Source organism: Calypte anna, chromosome Z (genome assembly GCF_003957555.1).
Source record: "Calypte anna isolate BGI_N300 chromosome Z, bCalAnn1_v1.p, whole genome shotgun sequence".
Lineage (NCBI taxonomy): Eukaryota > Metazoa > Chordata > Aves > Apodiformes > Trochilidae > Calypte > Calypte anna.
The window spans coordinates 39,772,637-39,789,337 of NC_044274.1; the positions used below are offsets into that span (position 1 = coordinate 39,772,637).

A 16,701-nucleotide genomic window follows, 5' to 3' on the forward strand; every position below is an offset into this window, starting at 1 on the left:
CACAGAATAATTGAAATATTACTTAAAGGAATCATAGCAGATAACATACTAAAACAAAATGAGTTGCATATATATGATTAATACACACAGTGTGAAACTATTTGTAATCAGCAGTTTTATACATATAACTTTGAAATGAATGAAGCATACGCTCATTTCTCAAATTCATCATGATGGCTGAGCTGAAGGAGGGAGTTGAAAGACTAGAGACTGTAAGAGAGTGTGAAAGGGAGATAGACTGGTGGAGACAGACCCTACCATCCCTGAGGGAATGACAGCAGTTGCAGGCTCCACGAGAAGTAGGGGAAGGGGACCTGAGAGACAGGGGAGAATGGAAATGGGTCCCTCCCTTAAAGAAGCAGGCAAATCCTCTCCCAACCTCCCTCATCGTCCCTGTTGTACTCACACAACAGGTATGGAGCTCTGGAAATTAAGAGTTAGACAAATGAGGGTGGAGATGATGGTCCTGTCTCAAATGGATATGAGACCCGACTGGAGGATGGCCAGTCTAATGGGGATGTGGATCACAGGCAACCTATACCAGAGGTCTCACTACTGACAGATTGGACCTCCAACCACTTAACAACCTCTTCTATAAAGAAGAAAAATATTTTAGTTGTTGAAGACTCAATCCTAAAGGGAACAGAATGCCTCGTATGCCAGTTGGGCCTTATCACAGAGAAGTGTGTAGGCTTCCTGGAGCTAGAATCAGGGATATCACTAGGAAACTCCCCAACCTAGTGCAGTTGTCAGACTACACCTTCTACTGATCTTCCAGACAGATGGGGAAGAAGCTGCATTCTGTGGTCTGAAAGGAATGAAGAAAGACTTCAGGGCCTTGAAAGATTCTGAGGCACAAGTTATTTTGTCTTCCGTCCTTCTAGTTGCAGGTGATGACATGAGATGCAATAGAAGGACCCAGTCAGTAAATACCTGACTCAGAGGCTCGTGCTACAGGCAGAGTTTTGGGTTCTATGATCATGGCTGATATTATAAGATACCAGGCCTGATGATTATATGTGGGAGAGGAAGAAGAAGAAAAAGGATTCTAGGACAAGAATTAGCAGGGCTCATTCATAGAGCTTTAAACTAGATTTGAAGGAGAATGGGGTTGCTATTGGGTTTGCAACAGTGAGGCAATGTTCCAGTATTAATGCACACCATAAGACCTTTCACCCCCCTGGGGCTGAATCAGCATTTTCATCTCCCTGAAATGCCTGTATGCCAACGCACACAGCATGGGTAATAAGCAAGAGCTAAAAATCTATATGTAGTCAAAGGACTATGATCTAGTGGCAATTACAGAGACATGGAGAGACAATTCATGTGACTGGAATGTGGTCATGGATGGCTCTGTCCTTTTTAGGAAAGACAGGGCAGCAAGGCGGGGTAGGGGAGTTGCTCTTCACATGAGAGAGCACCTTGAATGTATTGAGTTCTGTCCAGGGGTCGATGAGGAGCAAGGTGAGAGTTTATGGATGAGAACTAAGGAGCAGACTTAGCATGGCTGATACTGTTGTGGCCACCTGATCAAAACAAGGAAGCAGATGACGTGCTCTACTGACAGCTGAAAGCTGCCTTGCAATGGCAAGGTTCTCATTGGAGATTTTAAGTACCCAGATATTTGCTGGAAGGCCCACTCAGCAGCCATTCACAGTCCAAGAAGCTCCTCCATTGCACTGATGACAACTTATTAATGTTGAGTTGTTGGAGGAGCCAACTAGGAGAGGAGTGCTGCTGAATCTTATACACACCAACAAGGAGGGTCTGGTTGAAGCAGTGAAGGTTGAGGACAGCTTTGGCTGCAGTGGCCATGAGATGATGCAATAGGAGCATACTGAATACTGAGCAGGACCATAACCCTGAAGTGTAGCAGGGCAAACTTTGGTGTTTTCAAGCAATTGTTCTGGAAAATCCCATGGGACAAGGTAGTAGACGATAGAGGGGCCCAAGATAATTTGTTGACATTCAAGGACCACTTCTTCCAAGCACATGATCAGAGCATTGCTATGGGTAGGAAATCAAGAAACAGATCCAGAAACCCACATGGTTAAAGAGGGAACTGCTGGGCAAATTCAAATAGAAGAAGAAAGTTTACAGATAATGGAGAGAGGGGTTGGCCACTTGGGAGGAGTAAGACTGTTGTCAGGGAATGTAGAGGAAAAACCAGGAAAGCTAAGGCCTCTTTGGAATTAAGCCTTGCAAGAGAGGCCAAGGACAACAGAAAGGGCTTCTTCAAATACATTGCAAAGAAAACTAACACTAGAGGCCATATAGGCCCACTGCTGAGTGAGGTGGGTGTGCTGGTGAGAGAAGTTACAAAGAAGGCAGAGTTACTGAATGCCTGTTTTGTCTCTGTCTATACAGCTGGAGACTGTCCACAGGAGCCCCAAACCCCAGAGGACTCAAAGGAAGTCAGGATAAATGGGGAGTGTGCCATATCTGATGAGGACTGGATTAGGAATCAGTTAAGGAACCTGGATATCCATAAATCTATGGGTCCTGATAGGGTACACTCACAGGTGCTGAGTGAGTTAGCAGATGTCACTGATAGGTCACTCACCATCATCTTTGGTAAGTCGTGGGCAACAATATTGATGCCTGCAGATTGAAAGAAAGCAAATGTCACTCCAGGGTTAAAAAATGGTAAGAAGGAGGACCCTGGTAACCACAGCCCAGTCAGCCTCAGCTCCATCCCTGGAAAGGTGATGGAACAGCTTATCCTTGGCACTGTCTCTAGGCATACCAAGAACAAGAGAGTCATTAGGGGTACTCAACATGGTTTTACCAAGAGGAAGTCATGTTTAACAAACCTGATAGCCTTTCATGAGGATATGACCAGGTGGATAGATGATGAAAGTGCAATGGATGTCATCTAGCTGGATTTCAGTAAGTCATTTGGCACCATCTTCCACACAATCCTCGCAGCTGAACTACAGAAATGTGTTCTGGATGGTTGGGTAGTGAGGTGAACTAGCTAAAGGAAAGAACTCAGAGGGTTATGGTCAATGAGACAGAGTCTAGTTGGAGGCCTGTCTCTAGTGGAGGCACTCAGGGGTTTATACTGGGACCAGTACGATTCAACGTATTCATCATTGACCTGGATGAGAGTACAGAGTGCACTGTGAGCAAGTTTGCTGATGACACAAAACTGGGAGGTGTGGCTGACACCCCAGAAGGCTGTGCTACCATTCAGAGGGACCTGGACAGGCTGGAGAGTTGTGCAGGGAGGAGAAATTTAATGAAATACAACAAGGGCATCTTGCATCTGAGAAAGAACAGTCCCAGGTACCTTTATAGGTTGGGAACTGACCAGAGTAGAGGAAAGGGACCTGGGGGTCCCAATGGATGGCTATGAGCCAGCAATGTGTCCTTGTGGCCGAGAAGGCCAATGGCATCCTGGGGTCTATTAGAAAGTGGGTGGTTAGTAGGTCAAGAGAGGTTCTCCTCCCCCTCTACTCTTCCCTGGTGAGGCTGCATCTGGAATGTTTTGTCCAGTTCTGGGACCCCGGTTCAAGAAGGACAGGGAACAGCTTGAAAGAGGCCAGAGCAGAGCCTCCGTGATGATTAAGAGAATGGGACATTCCCTGATGAAGAAAGGCTAAGGGAGCTGGGTCTCTTCAGCCTGGGGGAGACTGAGGGGTTACCTTATTACTGTTTATAAATATATAAAAGGTGAGAGACAGGAGGCTGGAGCCAGGCTCTTCTCAGTGATGTCCAGTGATAGAACTAAAGGTTACAGGTGGACCGTAGGATTTTCTGCATAAATATAAGAAAAAAGCTTTTTCACTGCGAGACTGACAGAGCACTGGAACAGGCTGCCCAGTGAGATTGTGGAGTCTCCTTCTCTGGAGACACTCGGCACTCTCCTGGACAAGTTCCTATGTGACCTATTTGAGGTGATCCTGCTCTGTGGGATCTTTGGACTCCATGCTTTTGAGGTTCCTTCCAACCCCAAAAATCCTGTGATTCTGTGACACAATTTTAAAACTTGGTCATTTAAAAAAAATGGAAGTGGAAATAAATGTAGAATGCAGCTAACAATAAGCTTGGCCAAAAAGTAAGGCCTAACATAAAAATCTGCATTTGTGGACTTAAAATATGATATATGGAGGGATGTTCCAGTATGTGAGCTTCAGTGAAATATTCAGCAGAGTTGGCTTAACTTACATGTTGTAAAACTGTCCAAAGAGACAATTCTCACTGGGATATGCTTTTTTTTTTCTATGAGAAATGTATGTGACATTTCTTGCTGTGCTTTAATTCAGTCAGTATGCTTCAGGATGTTTCCCTACAAGTCCTTTCAAGCTTCACTTCTTCTTACTGAAGTTCCATTTATCAGGGCATCTGCTTCCTTTTCAGCTGGGATTTAGGCTACAGTTTCATGTTGCTGTTAATCCTGTGTTTCTGTGCTTTTCTTCTGGGAGATGCAGTCACACTGTGACTCCACCACCCACCACGTGTCCCCTCTGTGTTTTCAAGTGATCTGGCAGGAATCCAACCCTTTTGATGGTGCCATAGCTGCAGCTAACAAAGTAGTAGGCATCCAGGTACTTCACTAGGAACCACGGAGAAACTTGAGCTTATTTCTCTTCAGACAGCCTCCCTCCTCCAGGTGTGGTTTCTTCCTCTGCTGAAAAAATTTCCTCCCATCACTGCTTCCCAAACTTGATACCCAGAGGGGTTTCTTGTCAATGCCGTCTCCCTCTGGGAAGCTGTGACTTAACCACATGCCTTTGACCAGGCAGGCAGTCATTCATTAATGAATTAGGTGAGCTTGAGATAGTGTGGATGGGTGTTTCTAGATTTCCAGAGTGTAGTTATCCATGCTTTGACCTTTGATTGATAATGCCTCCAGACTTCTATACATAACATGTAACAAGTTCATAATGAGAAGGAGGGAAGTTTAGGCATGTATCTTGTAAAAAATTCTTCAGACAGACATTTTCCTATAAATATTAACATGTTTTTACAAGGCAGCACAAGATAAAACATTATTTGAAAATAGCTGAAATTGAAGAAGGACGTTTTAAAAATTAATCTGTGATTCCTGAATTATTTACTTCAAAAGGCTTTTCAAAATAATTCTATAGCAGCATGAGATGTTGGTTTATCAATTAGAATTAAATAGACTTTCTTCAAATTATGAAAATCAGGCTTGATAATTAGGCTTCATATAAAAACAGATCTTTAAATTCAGTCCTGAAAAATTCTCAGATCAAGTTTGCCAACCAGATGATGAATTTGGAACAGACTAAAGGAAATTAACTGAGATAACACAGGTATTTGTGAAACCTTGATCCGGCTTTAGGATTTATCAGCATCAAACTTGTCACTTTGATTTTGTGACTAAACAAAAACACTTTTTTCCTGTATTATGTGGATCCTATTTATCTGATAAACTGAATGGTCTCCTTTGAAATTCTAATAGATTATCATTGATCACTTATATTGCTTCATTTTTTGTTTTCTTTCTTTTTTGTTAGTCCTTTTTGTTGTTCTTGTTTTACATCAGTCCATTCCGAACAAGTTATCTTAGTGTTTCTCATCTAAGTGTTTCAAAGGCTAAGGGAAAGCAGTTGTGCTAATAATAAGAAAATAATGAGTTACTCTACCCAAATGAATCTCTATGAGAGAAAGCAACCGTGATTCTTGCCTGTAAGATGGGCATCGACTTTAATTGAAACTCACCCTTCTTGTGCAGACATGTATGTGAGCAGTCTGTCAGTTCCCACCAGCAGAAGAGTGCCTGTGTACACAGCTCCTTAAGTCACCTCCTCACAAGTGCTTGCCACATTGCTATCTATTTTAACCTTGACTTTTCAAAATTCTTTCTTTGTGGCTGCCCCAAGCCCAAGTCTTTCTCTCTTGGTCTCGTCCACTTGCGATCTGTTTTCCTGTCTGGTCTGAAACTCTCTATCTCCACAGAAGCTCAGTGAAATTCCCCATCTGCTCCTTGTGGCTTATATTGCATTTCCACAATGGAGCTGCTTAACTGCACAAAGATGAGGGCAGAATTTACTGGTAGAAAACACCCTGTGAAACCTGTTCTGCAGGTGAAAATCATATAAAGCAGGGAGAGCTTTCCTAACATGGTAACTGTGTGAATGGCTACTGTTACCTTGTAGAGGACCATGGATCAGGGCTAGGCAAGGCATCCCTCTGTGGATTTGCACAGTGGGGAAGGGACTTGCCAGCCACTGGAAGTTTGTGTTTCCTCTCAGCTTTTTAAATTATACCATTGCAGACCATTTCTGTTTTCAGGCACAGGATATACCTCTGATGCGAAGGATACTTAATCTGTTTTTTCAGCTTCTGGAAAGGCTGCAAGCTTGCAGGGTTGGTACAAGGTATGACCAGAACGTACCTATACAGAAGCCTCGAGCATACCTGGCATGTAGCCTATCTTAGGCTTGCCTCTGAAAAGCAGTGTGGACATTGGTGCAACCTCACGTACCTCATGGAAAAGTGTGGCATATACTCTTGTGTCAGTTGTAGGCTGTGTGGGGATCTACATGTTAACAATGATTGCTTGCAGGCGAATGTAGAACACAAATTGTGTATATACAATGTAAGATTTGGTTCAAATTCAAGAACTGGTATCCAAGATTTATTTCTCTTGCTGTGTATTATGTATCATCATTGTATGCCTTTGTTACAAATGATGTTTCCAGTAGCTAGAAAGTCTACCATGAGGAATTTATTATGGTTGTGATAATGATGTTAAAATGTGTTCAGATAAATACTGTAACATAAATGTAAATTACTGCAAGGGATTAAGTAGTGCAGCACCTTGAGGGTAGTTGTGCTTTTAGCACCTGAGGATGAGCAAAACCGAATCTTTTCATCCCAACAGTTTGTGCTTACTTGGAAAAATGTTTGTCTGACTGCAGGCATGGAACCCGTTGTGCTGGAGAAGTGGCAGCCACAGCAAACAACTCACACTGCACAGTAGGAACCGCCTTTAATGCCAAGATTGGAGGTATGTGAAACAGTCTCCCCACCAAAAAAAAAAAAAAAAAAAAAAAAAAAAAAGTAACCAAAGACTTTTGGCTAAGACTTTTTGTCTAAACAAGCATTTGTGCTAAGTGGTATGTTGAGCACAACAAGAGAAGATTTGTGTGGAAAACAAAACTAGCTACATTAGAAAGCAAACCTCAGCTGTAGAGTGGCCATTAGATGCCAGTACTGAAGGAGTTTGCCTGCGGTGACACTTCTCCAGTGCTCCCTGGAACACTGCCTCTCAGTACATGTAGAAAAATAGAAAGCAGGACCTTTAATGAAAACAAAAGCTTCAAAATTAGGAAATCTTGGTTGCTTACAGATTCAGAGCTCTAAGTGGTGAGCTTTATGACAAACAAAGTAAATGTACACATTAGGAATATTGCCTTGCATATTGATTACAAACAAAGCACTGTCAAAACACAACACATTTTTGTTTTTGTTTCAGTGTGGTTGGAGAGAGTCTTCTTTTGATCCCTTTGTGTGATTGGATTATTTCCTTAAATATGACATTGGATTACACACTTTTGTTCAATCAGCCAGGAGGTTTCAAGGGGTTTCTATGAATTCTTAGTCAATGGCTTCTCAGTTAAGACCTTTGGTTTATTTTGTGGAGATGACTATCAAAATGTTATCTGCATGTCTCCTAGTTTATACCTGGTCTGTACTAGATTTTAATGCTTTAAGTGACTAAGGCTACCTTAGACTTCTAATGAAATCATGGGATTAGTATATTGGCTTTCAGAAGAAAGGGTTAGAGCTGAAAGTCATTAATTGTTGATTTTCGGTCCCAAAATAGAGCCCATCTATGAAAACAGAAAAATGGTTACCTATGTATACACCAGAGAACAGTTCAAAATAGGAGCAGGCAGAGTTGATGCCATGTTTCCACAACTAATCTATCTGTTCTCTATTAGATCAGTGCAAGTTTGATCAAAATAAAATGTGAGCACAGCTGCATTTCAAATTAGCCAAAGCACACTACATCTTCCTTAGCTTTCTGATTTCCTGCTGGCTTCAAGAGGATAGACAATACCTGATACAGCATAAGGTTAGAATGATGAGGAGAACCAATTTCCCTTCAGATGGAAAGCTTGCCTGCAAAAAAGTTTTCCTCTCAGACTGGTTTAGAAAATCTGAACTAGGCAAGTGAGTGAAGTTTGTGGCAGATGATCAGATTGTCTCATGTGGATATGGCATTTGGTCCAGTACCAGAAGCTATGAAATCAGAATTATTGCATTGTCAAACCAGAGTCAGAGGAGAGTTAGTGCACTGATAGATTGAAAAAATGGCTTTTGAAGAAGTTTCATTTGTGAGCTGGGTAGTTACACAACCTGCAGCACCTTGGTCGTGGCCATGAACAGTTCTTCATTAGTAACAATGGGCTCTTAATAGGTTATTATTTATTAAGCATTAGGAATATCCAATAATAATGTTTTAGAAACATTCCAGGCATACAAGATAAATCACAGCTTTTTCTATATGTAATGTGAAAACTGTTTCAGATGGCCAGCACTAACTTGGTGGTTCTGGTCAGTTCTTAAAAGAAAGATGGAAAGTAGTAATTTTGTAAACTCACTTGAGGTAATGGGCCAATTTTTAAAAGCTGCTGGCCTCTATTTGGCCTGCCTCCCTCCCCTCCTTCAAAAAAGCCATACATGTGTGTATGCAGTGGTTGTGTTCACTCTCCACAGGCCAGATAGAGCGTAAAAGTTTTGAATTATATTATGCTGAACTATTAGTGTTCAGCTCTCTTGTTTCCAAGGGATTTAAAGACTCTCCTGGGGCCATCTTAGAGAAGAAACTAGAATCGAGGTAAAGCAATTACATTTTCCTTACAAAGAGGAACACCTGCTGACAGTGATTTTGAATTTGTTCCATCAAAATAAGTATTTGTTACTTCAAATCAGAAAGTATCTCTGGATATATAAAGGATAGTAAGGAGATGAAGCAAAGTGGGAAAAGAAATAGTTTACATTTATATTGTTATCAAACACTGACAGTTGAACAAATCTGATTAATTATCTTTGTGATGGGAAGCCATTAACAAGATATTCACCAGTAATACTTTTTCCCTAAGTGTTTATACTCCTTCTCTCATTTCCACGCATGTAACAACCTATGACCACAAATAGGTCAAAAATAAGATCATTAGAAAGTCAGAGGATTTTCTTACAGCAGTGTAAGTGGGGATATAATCTGCCAATAAAATTTGAATAAAATCTGCAGTTCTTTTACAGGTTGTGAAATGCTTTCTATAAAAAAAATAAGCACTCTGCCAGCAGTTTGTGCTTAGTTAAGCCATGGGCCTCTTCATTAAAAGACAAACCAGTGCACAGAAAGGGTAGAACTTTATTTTTTTTTAATGTGACTGTCTGCAGTAATCACTTGTAGCAAATTACCACCTACAGAGCTGCTGAGTCTCTTTTTTAGGAAGGGATGGTTAGCATGTTGTTATTGACTGATTGTGGAAGTTGCAGAGCATCTGTGGGGATTTGGGTGCTTAGTTACTTGGCTGGGCTGGAGTCCTGACTAGAAAATAGTTACAGTGACACAACAGATGTAGATTGTCTTCAGCTGATGAGGAATTAGTTCAGCTGTTTCTTTAAGTCAGACACTCATAAAAACTAAACATTGTAAAAGAAAACTTGCTTTCAGCTCAGTTTTTCTTGTTTCCTGTGATTCAGTGAAAGTTTGTTCTGACTAAAATGCCACTTAGATTTTCACAATTACTGCAATATAAAGTCTTAGGTGGAACAGTCTGCAAATGCAGTCTGTTAATTGTGTTGAAATTGCCACATAAAACAGACAAAAGAAGAAAGAGAAAAAGAAATAAAAGGGGAAAGGAAAAAACAGCTAAAAAGAAAAAGGTGGGAAGGGAAGGGAAGGGAAGGGAAGGGAAGGGAAGGGAAGGGAAGGGAAGGGAAGGAAGGGAAGGGAAGGGAAGGGAAGGGAAGGGAAGGAAGGGAAGGAAGGGAAGGGAAGGGAAGGGAAGGGAAGGGGAAAAGGTAGAGGAAAAAAGGAAAAGGAAAAGGAAAAGGAAAGGGCAAGGGCAAGGGCAAGGGCAAGGGCAAGGGAGAGGGAAAGGGAAAGGGAAAGGGAAAGGGAAAGGGAAAGGGAAAAGGAAAGGTTTTTATTTATTTATTTATTTAAAGGTTTTTATTTATTTATTTTATTTATTTATTTTAAATAGCCAATGAGATATCTGTCACTCAAACTCACATTAAAGCGTGTCTCTCAGTTCTTGGCCAGACAGAGCAACACCTAAGACACAGCCTTTTCTGTGTTGCCTTACATTTGAGCTCTTCACCATTAGCCAAAAAACCTGGTGGAAATTACTTCAGATGCCCATAGCAGAATTTGAAGTTACTGTTTGCTAGGTTCGTATAGCATTGTTTAAGTTTTCTGTGCGGTAACAGAGACATAAAGGGGAGCTTTATTTTTCCTCCTTCAAAAACAGTGTACCTTTTATTGTCAGTATTTAGAACTAAATATATTTTTATGTGCTTGAAAGAAATTGAGAACACAAGTTTCACCCATCATTAGTTTTCTGAGATTATGCTGAGGAAGAAAAATAAAACCTGAGAATCCTTGAGTTGGTTTAATGACTTTTTTATAAAGTAAAGCTCACAGTGAGACCACTGTTTGTAAAAGTTTATTATCTCACCAAACATGGGCAGCATTTGTGTGAACTTAGAAATATGATCACTTTTCATTTTTGAGTTCATTAGAGTTAAGGAAAAAATAATACCTTCTATCAACAAAGAAGCCCCTGTGTCTTTTGTTAATTGGAAGTTATGGTCTTGGTGAATGCTCAAGTTACTTCAGTCTGAACAAAATTAACAAAAATATGTCTGAAATTTAAAAAATGTGAATTTGGCTTATTAATAGCAGTGGCCTTTTAAAGGGAAATGAGCGTCCAACTTGTTAATTGTGAAAGCAGTCATTACTCTGCACTATCATACAGCTACATGCCAATTATTATTAATTGTTAACGTCCCTTTAATCAGAGGTCATGCTAGCTGTATGTTGGTCCTTTTTCTTGTTTAGGTTAAAACTGGCATTAGCAGTTTCTCCCAATTAGAATATCTTCAGTCAAAGTCTTACAGTTAATCAAAAGAGTAACTCAAAGGTTTTCTTGGTTTCCATATTTAAGGCTTCCCTTTTCTACCTAGTAATGTTAAATCATTATGATGCCATTCACTTTAGAAGTGCTGGCACGTGGACTTGCCCAATGCCAAATGAATGGATTCTTTTAAATTGAAGAACTTCAGATTATACTTCACAAAAACTTACTCCACACTGAGAAGAATGTTTAAAATATTGTAGTTTCAAATTGAATAAAGTTAAATATAGGGTATTTGCTGACAACTTGCTCTAATCACCTGGCTACTATGTATGGTAATTGGTCTGTACAAGTGAGTTTCTCCACTGTTTCTTCTTGGCAGCTTAATTCAATGAAGGAATAATCACATGTTTATCTGTCAACAGTTATCCTTATACTGTATTTGTCAACATTCAACTGTGAATGACTGGAAGCAGGTGCTGCAGTTTCACTGCAGTATAGAAGGGGAAAAAGTCTCATATTATCTTTATGTAAGACATACAAACATTCCAAGGTTCACGTCTTTTTTTTTAAGTTTCCTTTAGCATAAAGGATTGATACTGAAGTTGGAAGGCTATATATTGGATAAATAACTTGTAGATAATTTTTAAAACTTGAAGACAAAAATATTTCTGCTTTTTTATATATGCTTTCATCTTGAGATGTTTTCCCGTTAGAAAAACACATATCCAAATAGTTTTGGGGGATTTTTTTATTAATGGTAGAAATCCCTATAATCATTCAGTGAAATGACCTGCACAACAATTCTCCTGGGGGAAAAAATAAAATAAAATTTTAAAAAGCCATTTTGAATGGGTCGGTCTTGTTCACTGTAACTTTCATTCTGAAGGTGTCCGAATGCTGGATGGAGATGTGACAGACATGGTAGAAGCAAAGTCTCTAAGCCTTAATCCCCAGCACATCCACATCTACAGTGCCAGCTGGGGGCCTGATGACGACGGTAAGACTGTGGATGGACCTGCTTCTCTAGCACGTCAGGCCTTTGAGAATGGCATCAGAATGGTAGGTTGGCATCAAAGGATGTTTTCTATACCTGCTCTCCAAGTGTAAGGGTACATGTGCCTGGTTTGTGCAAGTGCACAGCCTGGGAAAGGAGAAAGGATTTTGAAGGAAGAACAAAAAGCTTCCTTTGAGTAAAACTAAAAATACATTTTCCTTCTATAGTGACCTTGTGGTCAGTCCTTCCTGAAGGATCAGCTCTGTTCATTTTCAACTGTAATATCATCCTCAGTGTCCTCTAAAAGTGCTCTGAGGTAATGATATAATTCCACAAGAAAAAAATAAGACTGAAAAATACTACTTTGCATAGCAGTACCAAGGCATCAAATATTAACTGCAAAGAAATTTAAAAGCAAAATCTTTCACTGCTTTTCTTTCTTTCTCTCTTTTTTTCACTCTCTCTCTTTCTCTCTCTCTTTCTCTCTCTTTCTCCTTCCTTGCTTGCTTCTTCCTTGCTTCCTGGCTTTCTCTCTTGCTGTATCTCTTGCTTACTTTCTCTCTTGCTTTCTTGCTTTCTTTCATTGCTATATTTTGATTGATTTCTTAACGGAAGTTTGATGATTTTAATAGGGAACTTCAGGCTAAAAAACATCTGTATGCATGTTTCTTTTGGTATTCATTTCTGGTCTCAGACAACTCACCCCATATTTATAGTTTACCTATACAATTCTCTACAAGTGTGTGCTATTACATTTTCTCTGATACAGCCCAAAGGTCTTCACTAATATATCATGCAAAATTCTAAACTGCCCTCCATGAAAAAAATCTGTGATCTTTTCCATTTTCTGTAGTATATTACTGTCAGACAAGACCCCAGAAGGAAATTAGTAGTTAGAGGAACTTCTGGTGTCAGAGGCCAGATGGTATTTCTTCCTTTTACCATTCTGCCTGCTACAGAGATCAGGGAATTCTTCATCTTGCGGTCCTCACATCTCTTTCTACAATATATATTCATAAAATAACTTGGGCTGGAAGGGACCTCTAAAGGTCATCTCATCAAACGCCCTTGCAGTAAGTAGCCACACCCTCAACTTGATAAAGTTGCTCAGAGCCTCATCAAGCCTCACCTTGAATATCTCCAGGAATGAGACCTGAACTACCTCCCTAGGCAGCCTGTTCCATTCTTCCACTACCTTCGTGGTAAAGAACTTTTTCTAACATCCAATGTAAATCCACTTTTCCCTAATTTAAAACCATTGTCCCTCCTCCTATCATTGCAGCCCTTGCAAACAGTCCATCTCCAGCTTTCCTGTAGGCCCCCTTCAGGTACTGGAAGGTCACTATTAGGTATCCCAAGAGCCTTCTGTTCTCCAGGATGAACAACCCCAGCTCTGTCAGTCTGTCTTCATACAAGAGGTGTTCCAGCCCCTCAGTCACTTTCGTAGCCCTTCTCTGGACCCGCTCCATCAGATCTATGTCCTTCCTGTACAGAGGGCTGTATAGGACTGGTGGAAAGGATTTTCAAGCTTACCATCATTTAAATGCAGAAGGAGGCTTTCTAGTTCAGTGGTGGATGATTCTAAGATCAGAAAAGAAGGGATCAATGCAAAACATTTATTTAAGGAGACTAAAACTCTTGGACCAAAGTGGAACTGGGGTGTAGGCACTGAAATGTGGTAACGCTGTGCACCAAGATCTGAAAGTGCAGCTAGTATTGAAGTTAATGTGTTTTTTAAACAGGTATACCAAGACTGATTTTAGAAAACTACAGCTAACATTCAGCCAGGAAGATTTCTGCAGTGTAGAAGACAGAGTTTGTGATTGAAAAACTATATTAATTTAAGAGATACCATAAAAAAAGCATTCATAACAGCAAATAGGAACAATGACTGCAGCAGTGAAAGAGACAAAAGTTACAAGAGTACATGGTGCAGCTGAAAACCTACATACAGTGCAGGTTTTCAGGTGGTGTACAATATACTTGTTTGTAAATTGTTAATAAATACATTAAACAAATTACACCAGAAGTGTTGTCAAGCAGCACAATCCTAGGAGTGTGTATTCACATCTAATCAAAACTGCATCCCTGGCCAGTTTGGTTTCCTCAATAAAGTTACATAAATGTCTTCATAAATGTCTCTGTCCTCCCTGTCCCAAACATGTATTATAATGCACACTTGACTAGCTAACATGTAAGATATGAATAGTAATTACTGAATCATAGAATTATAGAATGGTTAGGGCTGGAAGGAACCTTAAAGATCATCAAGGTCCAATCCCCCTGCATGGGCAGAGCCACCTCCCACTAGAACAAGTTGCAGAAGGCCTCATCCAACCTGGCTTTAAACACTTCCAAGGAGGGGGCAGAGGCTGAGGGAGCTGGGGCTGTTCAGCCTGGAGAAGAGGCGGCTCAGGGGAGACCTCATCGCTCTCTACAACTCCCTGAAAGGAGGGTGTAGCCAGGTGGGGGTTGGTCTCTTTTCCCAGATGACGTCCAACAAGACAAGAGGGCACGGTCTTAAGTTGTGCCAGGGGAGGTTTAGGTTAGATATTAGAAACAATTTCTTTACGGAGAGAGTGATCAAGCTGGGCTGCCCAGGGAAGTAGTGGATTCTCCGTCCCTGGAGATATTTAAAAAGACACTGGTTGTGGCACTCAGTGCCATGGTCTAGCAACCACAACGGTGGTTCAAGGGTTGGACTCGATGATCTCTGAGGTCCCTTCCAACCCAGCCAGTTCTATGATTCTATGATTCTGTGATCAACAACCTCCTTATGCAGCCTTTTCCAGTGTCTTATGACCCTCATAATGAAGAATTTCTTCCAAATATCTAATCTAAGTCTACTCTCTTTCAGTTTAAAATCATTACCCCTTGTCCTGTCACTACCCACTCTGGTGAAAAGCCCTTCTCCAGATTTCCTGTAGGGCCTCTTCATAACGTCTGCCTGGAGCCTTCTCTTCCCCAGGCTGAACAGCCCCAACTCTCTCAGCCTCTCTTCACAGCAGACATGCTCCAGCCCTTTGATCATGTTTATGGCACTTCTCTTGACCCACTCCCACAGGTCTGTATCTTTCCTGTGCTGGGGGCTCCACAGCTCTATGCAGTATCTCAGGTGTGGGCTCACAGGAGCAGAGCAAATGGGCAGAATCCTCTCCCTCTCCCTCTCCCTGCTGCCCATACTTCTTTTGATGCAGCCCAAGATGTAGTTGGCTTTCTAGGCTGCAGGCACACACTGGCAGCTCATGTTGAGCTTCTCATCTACAGACACCCCACGTTCTTTTCCTCAAGGATGCTCTCTATCCATCCTCCCTGCAGCCTGTTTTTGTGCCTGGAGTTGGCACCTTCCCTGGTACAGGACCTTGCACTTGGACATGTTGAACTTCATTAGGTTGCCATGGGCCCACCTCTCCAGCCTGTCAGGGTCCCTCTGGATGGCCTGCCTTCCCTCTAAGGTGTCAGCCCCACCACACAGCTCGGTGTCATCAGCCAACTTGCTAAGGATACACTATATCCCACTGTCCATGTCTCCAACAAAAATGTTAAACAGCTCTGGTCCTGGTACTGACTCCTGAGGAACACCACTAGTCACTGGTCTCCACTTGGACACTGAACCATTGACCACAACACTCCAGGCTACTGAACTAACAAGGACTGTGTGTTTGCTTTGCTATGTGGTGTTCAAGACATTTCTCATACTCAGTTCTGTGAATGTTTTACTCACCACACAACCACAGACTGCTACCTTCTTTTGACTTGGTCATGTGATGACCATTTGGTGTGGAGCTGGAGACTTAAATTTTTTCTTGTTGCACACTCTGTAATATGTTAAGCCTACCATAAAAAAATACCTCACAAAGTACCTGCTATACAGTATGAGAAATTCAAGAGGCTTAGCAGTTAAACACATTTAGGGGCTCATAGATCCTGCCTCAGAGAATTCATATATATATATACGTATATATATATATGTATGTATATTTGGGTAAGACAGTCATGAAATGTACAGCCCAGATTTATGTACCAAAAGAAACCAGTCCTTACTGAAATCTCAGACTAGGGATACATTCAGTGTAATTCAACAATGTGCAATGCCAAGAGTATATATCTTGCCTACAGACATTATTGTTATTCTGTTATTATTATTATGGCTTTAATAGGAGAGGGTACCCCAGAGAACCCAGGTGTATTTTGTTTTACCAGCACATTGTTTACTATATTTTTAGTAAGCAGCAGTATATACTGGAAACATAATATTAATTTTAAGATTATAAGGTTTTCTTTTTTCTGATAATGATGTAGAAAAAGTTTGGTGTATTTTTGTGAGAAGTACTAGAAGTCATATTCGATGTAAGTTAAATTATTATTTTTTACAATTTAGCTTATTTCACTTATCAGCTTTTTGTTTTGCCCAAAGTTGCCTATGCATAGCTAAATAGGTCTACATATTTCAATATATATTTGGAAACTTTGACTAGCTCCACCTACAAAAGCTTTTTCATTTCTACTAAGGAAATAAAAGTTCTCTCTAAAACTTACATAAAGTCATCCTGATAAGAAATACAAAATTTTTAAGATTAATATCTAAGTTTTATACCTTAAAATGTAGTATAGAATGACAGATTGGAAATGTAT

At 40.7% G+C, this 16,701-nt stretch overlaps 1 protein-coding gene across 3 annotated transcripts in view; it reads left to right on the forward strand.

Moving 5' to 3' along the window:
• PCSK5 (proprotein convertase subtilisin/kexin type 5) overlaps positions 1–16,701 on the forward strand; it is a 248,141-nt gene that overhangs the window by 101,388 nt on the left and 130,052 nt on the right. For all 3 annotated transcript variants that reach the window (XM_030467472.1, XM_030467471.1, XM_030467470.1), the window contains exons 6-7: positions 6,894–6,982; positions 11,959–12,131. In XM_030467472.1, the coding sequence (XP_030323332.1) occupies positions 6,894–6,982; positions 11,959–12,131 (262 nt within the window). The remainder of the gene's footprint in view (positions 1–6,893; positions 6,983–11,958; positions 12,132–16,701) is intronic.